General features: G+C 52.2%; 1 protein-coding gene across 2 annotated transcripts in view; it reads right to left on the reverse strand.

The window, feature by feature from the left end:
* CA5A (carbonic anhydrase 5A) overlaps nucleotides 1-12,702 on the reverse strand; it is a 55,760-nt gene that overhangs the window by 23,085 nt on the left and 19,973 nt on the right. For both annotated transcript variants that reach the window (XM_030819941.1, XM_030819934.1), the window contains exons 3-4: nucleotides 3,013-3,131; nucleotides 385-480 (exon numbers count right to left, since the gene is read on the reverse strand). In XM_030819941.1, the coding sequence (XP_030675801.1) occupies nucleotides 385-480; nucleotides 3,013-3,131 (215 nt within the window). The remainder of the gene's footprint in view (nucleotides 1-384; nucleotides 481-3,012; nucleotides 3,132-12,702) is intronic.

The raw sequence follows: 12,702 nt of genomic DNA on the forward strand, positions 1-12,702 counted from the left end.
GTAAATACACCACGTTTTAAAAGCAATCCTAGGCCAGGCGCGGTGGCTCACGCCTGTGATCCTAGCACTGTGGGAGGCCGAGGTAGGCGGATCATCTAAGGTCAGGAGATCGAGACCAGCCTGGCCAATATGGTGAAACCCTGTCTCTACTAAAAATATAAAAAATTAGCTGGGTGTGGTGGCATACTCCTATAGTCCCAGCTACCGGGGAGGCTGAGGCAGGAGAATCACTTGAACCCAGGAGGTGGAAGTTGCAATGAGCCGAGACTGTGCCACTGCACTCCAGCCTGTGTGACACAGCGAGATCCTGTCTCAAAAAAAAAAGCAATCCTAATGATGGATCACCACTTTCTTCATTAGATCTACACCCCAGCAAGCGATTACCTTTAAAAACACGCCTATCACAGCCAAGCCGTTCTCTCCCACGACAGCTTCCTTGTAATTTTGGTATTTCACAGAATTCCAGTGAACTAAATGCAGCTGAAACACAGTAGAAAGAAAACTTAAACTGATCAGCAAGAAATAAGACAGTCACTTCCCCTTCTGAATGGCTGACCTATGTGTCCACTTAATCATAATGAAATGGCTGGGCGTGGTGGCTCACACCTGTAATCCCAACACTTTGGGAGGCCGAGGTGGGCGGATCACGAGGTTAGGAGATCGAGACCATCCTGGCTAACGTGGTGAAATCCTGTCTCTACTAAAAATACAAAAAAAAAAAAAAAAATTAGCCGGGCGTGGTGGCGGACGCCTGTAGTCCCAGCTACTCAGGAGGCTGAGGCAGGAGAATGGTGTGAACCCAGGAGGTAGAGCTTGTAGTGAGCTGAGATTGTGCCACTGTACTCCAGCCTGGGTGACAGAGCGAGACTCCGTCTCAAAAAAAAAAAAAAAAAAAAGAACTAAGTTGTTGCAGCCAGATGTCTAAGATCCCAGGACCACCAGCAACTCTGAGCTCCCAGACACTTGATGAAGCCACAAGAAGGAAGAGCCTCAGTCTTCCTGGTGGGGGGAAAAAGGAGAGGATCATGTTAACCTCATCCAATAGAAATGGGTGGTTTCATTATTTTCTGCTTCCTAGTTATCCTTGGACAAGAATTACCAGAAAAAACTCAGGCCTCGGCTGGGCGTGGTGGTTCATGCCTGTAATCCCAGCACTCTGGGAGGCCGAGGTGGGTGGATCACGAGGTTAGGAGTTCAAGACCAGCCTGGCTAAGATGGTGAAATCCCGTCTCTACTAAAACTACAAAAATTAGCTGGGCACGGTGGCAGGCGCCTGTAATCCCAGCTACTCGGGAGGCTGAGGCAAAAGAATCACTTGAACCTGGGCAGCAGAGGTTGCAGTGAGCCGAGATGGTGCGATCACGCCACTGCACTCCAGCCTGGGCAACAGAGTGATACGCGGTCTCAAAAATAAATAAATAAATAAATAAATAAATAAAATATCTGTTCATCAAAAACAAAGTTGCAGATAGAGGTACTAAAATAAAAGGCATGTTGTTAAATGAAAAGAAGCACACAGAAGCCATTGCTGCACTCATTCTTGGAACTATTTATAAATATGTGTATGATTATGACAACAGATATCACTCCCTATTTATAAAATGTCCCCAGGTCACCTCTGGGTGTGCGATTACAAGCAATTTTCATTTTTTGGTTTGGGTGGACTCTAGTTCCATATTAACTGCCGCATTAGTTTCGTAACAACAAGTTCAAAAAACAGAAAGAGTCCTCAAGTTGACAAAGCACCAAAAAGTCAGGTGACTGGGTGAGCAGAGGTGTGATAAAGTGAATATGTCAAAAATGATCATCACAGGACGGAGACGTCAAACTCGTGGATTCTTCTCGTTCATTTCTTTTCTTTTTTTTGTATGTTGCAAACATTTCATAATAAAATATTTGGGGAAATCTATAAGGCATCACTTATCACCCAAAAAAACTACAAAAACCAATTCCGCACTCATTTTCTCTACTGACTCCTACTTTGGAATGTTGAAAATAAGACTGCTTTAAGAAGATGATCTTGGCGGGGTGCGGTGGCTCACGCCTGTTATCCTAGCACTTTGGGAGGCTGAGGTGGGTGGATCACTTGAGGTCAGGAGTTCGAGACCAGCCTGGCCAACATGACGAAACCCCATCTCGGCCGGGCGCGGTGGCTCACGCTTCTAATCCCAGCACTTTGGGAGGCCGAGGCGGGTGGATCACGAGGTCAGGAGATCGAGACCACGGTGAAACCCCGTCTCTACTAAAAATACAAAAAATTAGCCGGGCGTGGTGGCGGGTGCCTGTAGTCCCAGCTACTGGGAGAGGTGAGGCAGGAGAATGGCGTGAACCCGGGAGGCGGAGCTTGCAGTGAGCCGAGATTGCGCCACTGCACTCCAGCCTGGGGGACAGAGCGAGACTCCGTCTCAAAAAAAAAAAAAAAAGAAACCCCATCTCTACTAAAAATACAAAAATTAGCAGGGCCTGGTGGCACGCACCTGTAATCCCAGCTACTCGGGAGGCTGAGGCAGGAGAACCGCTTGAGCCTGGGAGACAGAGGTTGTGGTGAGCCAAGATTGCACCAATGCACTCCAGTCTGGGTGTTTCAAAAAAACCCAAAAAACAAACAAACAAAAGAAGATGATCTCTATTGCAAACATGTTCAGCTTCTCAGCAGAGGGCCGTGTGGATTTGCTAGTCCCTACAGCTGCAAGCACACAGCTGAGTGAAGTGCGGCAAAGAGCTCAAGCTCTGACTTTGAATCCCAGCTGTCTGGCTTTGGCAAGTTCCGTAACCATTCAGAACCTCAGTCTCTTCTTCCGTTAAATGAGAGAGCTTACAGTGCCTTCTTCGTAGGAGAGGGGTGTGACCGAATGAGTGGGGCGGCCGACTGTTCTGGTTTGAGCACTGACAGTCCCAGGCCCCAGGAAATCCTTCACATCTGGGCAGCGGGCATGGCTTGCTCACCCCCCACCATAGAGCCAGAGACATAGAAAGCGTCCAGATATGTGCTGTTAGGCCACGTCTACAAACCTCTGCGGGGTACGCGTGGCCGTCCACCGTGTGCTCTGAGCCCCCCTCGTTCACTGCTCCCCAGTGGAAGTGAAATTGCTTCAGTCTGTAGTGGTTTTCCAAGGGCCCGCCACTAATTCCTGGAAATAAAGGCAGCGAGACGTGTGTGTCATTTTGTCTGTTTGTTGAGCTGTGGTGTTACCTGAGGCATTGTCTACATTAGGGTTATATGAGTTCACTCGCTGTATGGTTGAAGTGACAAGCCAAAGGTGGGCTCTGTGAAAGGTGGGCTCTGTCTGTCCCATTCACTCTGCCCCACCGCCAGCCCACTGCCTGCCCAGAGGTTCACAGTAAATGCGGAATGAAGACAGGGTCCCAGTGCTGCCGCTGGGTGGTGGCGAGGGCCTCAACTCCCTGCAGGCAGAAATCGGCAAAGAACATTTCTGAGATGGCTGCCTGTCCTATAAGATTTCCAGACTTTAATTTAAGAAAAAGATGTCTTCCAAATATTTTTTAAAAGCACCTTAAATCCTATCACGAAATAATGTTATAAAATAACACACAATGAGCAAAGTTTTTGTTTTGTTTCGTTTTGTTTTATTTTGAGACAGAATCTTACTCTACTGCCCAGGCTGGAGTACAATGGCACGATCTCAGCTCACTGCAACCTCCACTTCTGGGTTCTAGTGATTCTCCTGCCCCAGCCTCCTGAGTAGCTGGGATTACAGGCATGTGCCACCAGGCCAAGCCAATTTCTGTATTTTAAGTAAAGATGGGGTTTCACCATGTTAGCCAGGCTGGTCTCAAATTCCTGCTCTCAGGTCATCCACCTGTCTCTGCCTCCCAAAGTGCTGGGATGACAGGGGTGAGCCACTGCACCTGGGTGAGTTTTTAAATAAGCAGAACCTGAGCTGTAGGATCAGTCCTGATCTCTGGCAGTCCCTGCTTAATCTAGCCCACCACAGGGCCAGCTTTTATTGGAACACTCCTTCCTTCCTAAGTCACCCTAAACACTCAGCTTGGAGTCAGCGCTCTCCACCTGCAGGCCTCGGGGTGCCCCTCTCCATTGCACAGTGCCAGGTGCGGCCTCCCAGGAGCTTGCTTCTCCTGACACGTGGGGCTCAGCCATGAGCATCGCTCACTGAGGCCTCTGGCTCTGCCCTGCAGAGTCATGGCTGCCGTCCCCAGGTCCAGGTAGTGCTGGGAGTCTGCCTTTTAACGAGCTCCCAGGGGTTCTGATGTGGGTGGCTTCTCCTGTGTCTAAGCACTCTGTCACTGACAGATTTCCATCAACAGCTGCTACAAATGTGGTACCTCTTCCACACGTTTTCATTGAAAGGAGCACAGCGTGCTCCTGGGATGGCTGGGCAAAGCTGGAAGGCCCTGGCAGAACCGGAGCACTGATCACGAATTCGGGGTGGCCCGAGTGCCTCCCATAGCTGTGGAGGAGCCTTGTGTCACCCGCCTTGCTCATGTCATCTCCTGCTGTGGCAAAAGCCAGGAAAGCACTGAGCGTGTGACGAATGCCTCGGAGAGCTTGACACTGCTCACTCCCGGCGGTTTCCCGACAACAAAAGTGCTTGGGCTGGGCGTGGTGGCTCACACCTGTAATCCCGGCACTGTGGGAGGCCAAGGCGGGTGGATCATGAAGTCAGGAGTTGGAGGCCATCCTGGCCAACGTGGTGAAACCCATCTCTACTAAAAATACAAAAATTACCTGGGTGTTGTGGCGGGCGCCTGTAATCCCAGCTACTCAGGAGGCTTGAGGCAGGAGAATTGCTTGAACCTGGGAGGCAGAGGTTGCAGTGAGCCGAGATCCCGCCACTGCACTCCAGCCTGGGCAACAGAGTGAGACTCAGTCTCAAAAAAAAAAAAAAAAAAAAAACAAGTACTCATAGTTGGAGGCACCAAGGTGTAAACTGGAAAATGGAAAATGGATTTGGCTTTGGTCCAGCCAGGGGCTAGGCAAGTGCTGGACCAAGCCACAGAGCTGCTCACGGCCCCTCTTCACTCAAAGTCTGTGTTGCTCTGCAGCAACCTTGGAGTCATATGTAGTTTTCAAATTCTACCATTATGAGCAAGTCTTCTATTCTCCTTAAATATACACAGATGAATTACATGTCAATTTTTAAAAACACACAGAAAGAGTCCTTCCCACAAAAAGCACATAAAATCACTTTGTTAGGCCAGGCACAGTGGCTCACGCCTGTAATCCCAGCACTTTGGGAGGCCAAGGCGGGCATATCACTTGAGGTCAGGTGTTCGAAACCAGCCTGGCCAACATGGTAAAACCTCGTCTCTACTAAAAATACAAAAAATGAGCCGGGTGTGGTGTGTTGGTGGGTGCCTGTAATCCCAGCTCCTTGGGCGGCTGAGGCAGGAGAATTGCTTGAACCTGGTAGGCGGACGTTGCAGTGAGCCGAGATCGTGCCACTGCACTCCAGCCTGGGCAACAAGAGGGAAACTCAAAAAAAACAACAACAAACAAAAATGGCTGTTTCCGTGTGGACCATCACTGTATCAACAGGACTTAGTGCAGGAAGGGGTCACTGAAGGCACACAACGAACTCTCACGGGGTGAATGAATACGGGAACGAATGGGATTAGTCAGTTCATTGATTTATTCATCGAATCACTCGGTTGGTAAGCAGCTCTGTGTGTTACAGTGGAATCGAGCCTTTCCCACAGCAGTTTGGGAACTGCCTGGGATTTCTAGGAAAGTCCACAGAACATATAAATAGTTAAAGACCTGGATTTGCAACTCAGCTCTGCTTCTAACTTGCTGTGTGACCCTGGGCAAGTAGCTTAGCCTCTCTGAGCCTAAGCCTCTCTACCTGTTAAACGAGAAGAGCGGGCAGGATAAATGGAGACAAGGCAGAAAGCATTTTGTAAAGTGTTGTCTGACGACGGCAGTGTTGGTGATTGTGCAACACACATCCTTCAGGGCCTCTGCAGCTTCATCTGTGTAAAGAGAGTTACTACACGTTTCTCCTGGTCCCAGCTCAAGCACCCTAGGGTTCTACGTAGGCACATAAATAGGGTTCCAAAGAGAGCGACGCCAACTGCATGAGGCATAAGTCCACTGACAGCCGATGCCTCCCAGACCCGCACCCACAAAACCTAGTAGAAAAGTCACCCTCCAGACTGTGGCCAACCAACGAGGGCCAGGAACGGGAGCTGCTGGAACCAGAAGGGACCTGTCAGCCCTGAGCCTCTGCAGGGTAAGGTGCTGTGCTAACTCTGGGCCTAGAAGACTTTCCTAAGGGCTTCCAGCAGGGCTGGAGCCCACAGGCATCTCTTCACCCTTCCCGACCCCGAGTTGTCCCAGAATTCTTCTTCTTCTTCCTGTTTTTTTTTTTTTTGAGATGGAGTTTCACTCTGTCACCCAGGATGGAATGCGGTGGCATGATCTCACCTCACTGCAACCTCCGCCTCCCGAGTTCAAGAGTTTCTCCTGCCTCAGCCTCTCAAGAAGCTGGGACTACAGGTGTGCACCACCACACCCGGCTATTTTTTTTTGTATTTTTAGTAGAGACGGGGTTTCACCATGTTGGCCAGGATGGTCTCGATTTCCTGACCTCATGATAAGCCCACTTTGGCTTCCCAAAGTGCTGGGATTACAGGCATGAGCCACTGTGCCCAGCCTGTCACAGAATTCTTTACTGCAGCAGCCTCTGACGGGCTGGACCCCGCCTCTCTACCCATTGGAGTAAGAGACAAGTGAGCCCTTTCCAGTCTGCCTCCTGAGGGGAACCATGGGGCCCTGGGAACATGCGGCCCCTCCTCAGGCTGGCTCGGGGCGTCTGCACGCCTGTACATGAACAAGGGACTTGCCTGAAACGGCGGCCACCCTGGGCTCTGAACCAAGCACGCTCAGGGGAAAACCCAAAAAGGCTACTGTGTCTCACTGGCTCTATGATACGCAAATAAGGAGGGAAGCCAAACGTTCGTTCGTCTAAGAGGGTAACTGCAAAGGAAGGCTGGGCCGCTGCGTTTTCGGGAACAGCAGGTGCAGGGGCCGACGGATAACTCGGGCTGCGCTGGAGCGGCCCCTGGTGGCAGGTCCGTGGAGAGGCACCCGGAAGCTGGCAACGCGGCCCGCGCGGGGCGCACGCATTTCCGGAAGACACAGAGACCCTTTTACGGAAAATGCCAGCGGGTGTGGATTCCACAGGATCGTCTTCAGCATCAGTCTAGTGTGGGATTCATACACCTTGAGCCTCTTTCAAGGTGAAACAGAGAATCTCACTGCAAATTTTAAATCCCACTGTAAATTCCAAAATTAGACCTGCGCCGCAAAGACCGGCCACCGGCAAAATGCCACGCATATGTCTTTAAAAACTGGAAAGCTGTGTTTCGTTGCTCTTCCTGTAGAAAACACAGCATGGGGTCAGGAGTGGGGTCTGGAGTCGGACGCAGGTTCAGAGGCTGGGGCCGCCACTCCCAAACTGTGTGCTCTAGGTCCAGCTTTTGCACCCCTCCTAGCCTCAGTTTCCCCATCTGTAAAGTGGGGATGATCCTTGAATCCCCACCATAGGACTGTTGTTACGATTAAGTCACATGGGAAATACGAAGTCCTTAGCACGCTTGACGTAAAGGAATGACTCTAAAACAAACAAACAAACAAAAAACAACAACCAACTGAAAGCCACTGAAGCCTTCATGGGGTGCAACAGCTGATTAAGGAGCAAAGGCTCTCGATGGCCAGGTTCTGGAGTGTCCCGGGCACCACGCATCCTGTCCATAAGCTCACGTCGTTGTTGTGATGGAGAAGGCTTCGTGCGTACCAGAGTGCGGCAGAGGAGCTGGTGTTCACTGGGCACCTGCTACCTGCTGGGCATTGCGAGGTAACGTGATGTTCCTCCCAGGATGAACTCCTCACAATGGCCCTACAGAGCAGGTCCTGTGAGCCCAACTTTGAGATGAGGAAATTGAGACGCAGAGAGGTTCGGTCACCTGCCCCAGTTTAGCGGACAACCTCACCCAGGTCTGACAGTCCAGGCCCTCAGCTTTTGTGGTAGGGGTCAGGCCAAACTCTGCTACTTCCCTTGCCAGTAAAGTTAGGGACCCAATTTAAGGCTGCAGACCTGGATAAAATAATCTCAAAGTGACTTCTTTTTTTTTACGTGGAGTCTCACTCTGTCACCCAGGCTGGAGCGTGGTGGGGTGCTCTCAGGTCACTGCAACCTCTGCCTCCCGGTTTCCAGTAATCCTCCCGCCTCAGCCTCCTGAGTTGCTGGGACTACAGACATGTGTTACCACACCCCACTAATTTTTGTTTTCGTTTCTGTTTCTTTGCGATGGAGCCTTGCTCTGTCACCTGGGCTGCAGTGCAATGGCCAGATCTTGGCTCACTGCAACCTCCACCTCCTGAGCTCAAGCGATTCTCTCACCTTAGCTTCCCGAGTAGCTGGGATTATAGGCAGCCACCAGCATGCCCAGCTAATTTTTGTTTTTTTAGTAGAGACGGGGTTTCACCATGTGGGCCAGGCTGGTCTTGAACTCTTGACCTCAAGTGATCTGCCGCCTCAGCCTCCCAAAGTGCTGGGATTACAAGCATGAGCCACTGTGCCTAGCCTAAAGTGACTTTTCATAATGACAATACAATGTCAGGGTATTCTCCTTAATTAAAAAAAAAAAAAAAGGCAAGCCCAAATCACGAAAAGGGGTCTTTAAGCTGCCAGCCCCCATCCCCCAGACTCTGCTATCAACAGGGCTGGTCCACCGGGCAGCACTGGCCACTGTTGCCTCAGCGTTGGGTGCAAGCAGGTGCGTCAGAACCGGCTCATGGAGATCTACTTGAATGATTGCCTCAGCGCGTGCCAGACTCTGCAAACATAATAACGGATGACGTTTGGGGCCAGCTCCAGGCTGTGACATGCCGGCCCCAGAGAATATTGACTCTGCTATTACAACAGATGCTGTTAATAGCCATCTATTTGTAGTTCGGGGCTTTTATCAAGATGAGCAGACTTTTGGCAAGCACGGGTTGTTTGAAGGCTTAAAATTAGTACAAGAGAAGTTTGAGATGTTCTAATTACTGGAAATTTCAAATAACACAATGCTGCAAGGGACTGGCCTGCTTCCGGTGCCGCCCTGGGAGCTAATGCATGTTCCGAAGCTGTAACGGGTGACGGCTGAGGGCTTCTGTGTGCCACCTCTCCAGGCAGGAAGGGGCCGCAGCCACTGCAAGCCCCTGCCCACAGAACTCCAAGACAACGGAACCTAGACTGCTCCCTGGAAGTTAGCCTCTGAGACCATCACATATTGGCGCTGGTTTGAAAGCCAGGCAAACGTGGGCTCCAATCCTGGCTTCACACGGTGGGGCTTTGCAAGTTGTTTACAGGTCTGTGGCCCAGACTAGACGTTTGTAAAAGGATAATGATGCCGACTTCAGGGGGCCATGGCACGGATTGAGTACTGTGACGCTTACAAACTACCTCCCTAACAGTCCCTGGCACGCAGTGAGAGCTCAAATAATAGTAGCCACTTACTATTATTATGACTGGTGTTATTGTTATTATTAAAATTACTGTCATCGCCCAGGCACGGTGGCTCACACCGGTAATCCCAGCACTTTGGGAGGCTGAGGCAGGCAGATCACTTGAGGTCAGACATTTGAGACCAGCCTGGGCAACATGGTGAAACCCTGTCTCTACTAAAAATACAAAAATTAGCTGGGCATGGTGGCACGCGACTGTAGTCCCAGCTACTTGGGAGGCAGAGGTGAGAGAATCGCTTGAACCCAGGAGGTGGAGGTTGCAGTGAGCCGAGGTCGCGTCGCTGCACTCCAGCCTGGGCGACAGAGGGAGACTCCATCTCAATAAATAAATACACAATAAAATAAAATAAAATTGCTATCATCACTGCCGTCATCTCTGTATGGCAGAGATCCGCAGTCCCCTGAAACAGATACCAAGAGTCTCAAGGTAAGACCTGCACGTAAAGACGTCGAAAGATACATACGTCTTAAGAACACATCCATGAGAAGGGGCTTTGCCAGCCATGCAAGCATAAAAGAAGAAAAGTCCCTCATTCATCGGACAACACCCGCTGAATTTCTCCCGTGTGCCGGGACAGAGGGAGGAGGCTCTGGGCTCAGACTTGCCCTCGCAGAGCTTGGAATCCAGGAGGGGCAGACGGTGGCAGAGATAAAAAGCTGTGTGTCTAAGAGGTGAGGGCGCGGGCTTGGGGGCCCTAAACTTGCTTGGGACGCCCAGGAGGGCCCCCATGGAAGCGGCGTTTCAGTGGAGGCCTGAAGATGGATTTCTAGTTGTCAGGTGAAGATAATGGCGGCTCCAGGCAGAAAGGGATGACCAGTGAAAGGGACCCTGGTGACAGCAGCCACCATGACAGAACAGATGGAAGCACCAGCTGGCAAAGGCACTGTCGGGGCAGCGGGAGATGGGATTGGAGGGAAAATAGGGTCGGCGCCGGTGGTGGCGAAAGGAAGGGGGGCCTTCGCCAACAAACCCCAACAGGGTTTTTTTTTTTGAGACAGAGTCTCGCTCTGTCACCCAGGCTGGATGCAGTGGTACAATCTTGGCTCACTGCAGCCTCTGCCTCCCAGGTTCAAGCAATTCTCCTGCCTCAGCCTCCCGCGTAGCTGGGATTACAGGCACGCACCACCACAACTGGCTAATTTTTGTATATTTAGTAGAGACAGGGTTTCACCATGTTGGCCAGGCTGGTCTCAAACTCCTGACCTCAGGTGATCCACCTGCCTTGGCCTCCCAAAGTGCTGGAATTATAGGTGTGAGCCACCACACCTGGCCCATCAACAGGTTTTGAATGTTCCAGTCTTTTTTTTTTTTTTTTTTTTTTTTTGAGACAGGGGTCTCATTCTGTCACCCAGGCTGGAGTGCAGTGGTGCGATTATGGCTCACTGCAGCCATCCTCCCCTCTCTGCCTCCTGAGTAGCTGGGACCACCATGCCCGGTTAATTTTTTTTGACAAGACCACTGTTAAAAGCCCAGAAGAATCCTGCAGCTCGCTGTGGTGGGCTGTTTGCGTGTGCTAGAGTCTATTCAGCATTTCAGACAGAAAAGCCTCAGCATTCCTCTTCCGTGGGTCTCCACCGTAGCTTCTTTGAAAACTCTGCTCTTTCTTACACCTTCCCATCTGAGTCTCTGCACCATGGCCCTGCCCTCCTCTCCAGTATGAAGAGCCCACACTCAGCTTCCCTCCCTCCTCCTCCACCCCACACTGCCCCAGCACCTCACCTCCCAATGACTGACTCGTCCCCGGTCTTACACACACCTGGGGAGCGTAGCTGGGCCGTCCTGCACACCAGCCTTGCAGGCTCGGTGAGTAGACCATCCTTGTCTGCTCTTGCCAGGTGCGGTCGTGTGTAGTGGCCCAAGGGGGGTCATCTGGGAGGGCACCAGGAAGCGTAAGTGACGTCCCCCATGAGGAAGCGTAAGTGACGTCCCCCATGAGGAAGCGTAAGTGACGTCCCCCATGAGGAAGCGTAAGGGATGTCCACCACAAGAGGTGTGGGGAGCGGCGGCAGCACGTTCATCCACTGTGCTTGCCTTCGTTTATTTCCCCGATGACCTTTTCCCAGACTTCCTAGCTGGATCTCCGTGAGTGCCAGGGCTGGGTCTGGGAAGGGTTTGGGACCCAGCACATCACCTGGCACAGTCCGTGTTTGCTCAATATTTGCTGAGAGGAAACCGCAGCCACGTCACCGACTTACAACAGGAGCTTCTCGTATGGAGCAGAAATGTGTTGTTGCCCGTGGCTTTGCCGGAGCTCCGAGCAGTGGCGAGAGGAAGTCACAGGTGACCATGGTGGGCATTACCGCCTGACGGGGTTGCTGGCTGGTCCTGAGCTCATCACTGTCCATCTCCCGCATCCACAGGGATTTCTATTAAGTGCAGCTTTTCGTCAGGCAACCGCCCACGGCACTGAGGGGTGGGACGATGGCAAATTGACCAAAACGCTCAGGGGGGTGCTAGCCACGCGGCGGGTTCAGATGCGGACCGCCAGCCCCACGAGCTTGGAGTGCCGTTCAGCCCTGCTGCACCCCCGTCTGTCTCCAAGGCTGAGGAACTGGGGTGGGAGGAGGAGGCACAGACCGTCTGAACACAGCTAGAGCCACTCACTGGCCCCTGCAGGGGAGCAACGCAGTGGGGAAGCCAGGAGGGAGGGAAAGTGCACTTGCAGTGGGTGGGCACGGGGGCTCAGCTACTGGCAGAGAGCAACACGAGGGAACCACGCAAGAGCAGGAGGGAGGACGCGGGGACGGGCGCGGGGCTGGAGGACCAGGCAGTCCACAGGGTGGTCAGGACCTGAGCTGGCGGCTGGGCTTGGGAGGGGCTGGCATGGAGTCACGGGCCACCGTCCCCAGAGTGTTTCCCTAGGCAAGGTTCTCATTCCCCTCGTTGGGGGCGGGGGAGGTGGAGGGGCACAGAGAAGCGCAGCAATGAGCCAGGAACAGAGCTGAGAAGACACCTCGGCCTCCCCTATCTTCAGAACGAGAATTAATCCACAGAGGAGCCAAGGAAAACGCGGGACACCGAGTGGACAGGTGAGGAGTGTGAGCGATGTGGCCGGCATGGCCGCCCCACCAGCAGCTCCATCCTGAGCGCTTCACGGACGTGGCCCTCTTCATCCACACAACTGCCCCAGGAGCCACTGAAGGAGGCTCCACGAAACCTCGACTCGCGTTGCAGCGCACGCCCGACCACACTCGCCTTTGATCACTTT

Source organism: Nomascus leucogenys, chromosome 2 (genome assembly GCF_006542625.1).
Source record: "Nomascus leucogenys isolate Asia chromosome 2, Asia_NLE_v1, whole genome shotgun sequence".
Taxonomy (NCBI): domain Eukaryota; kingdom Metazoa; phylum Chordata; class Mammalia; order Primates; family Hylobatidae; genus Nomascus; species Nomascus leucogenys.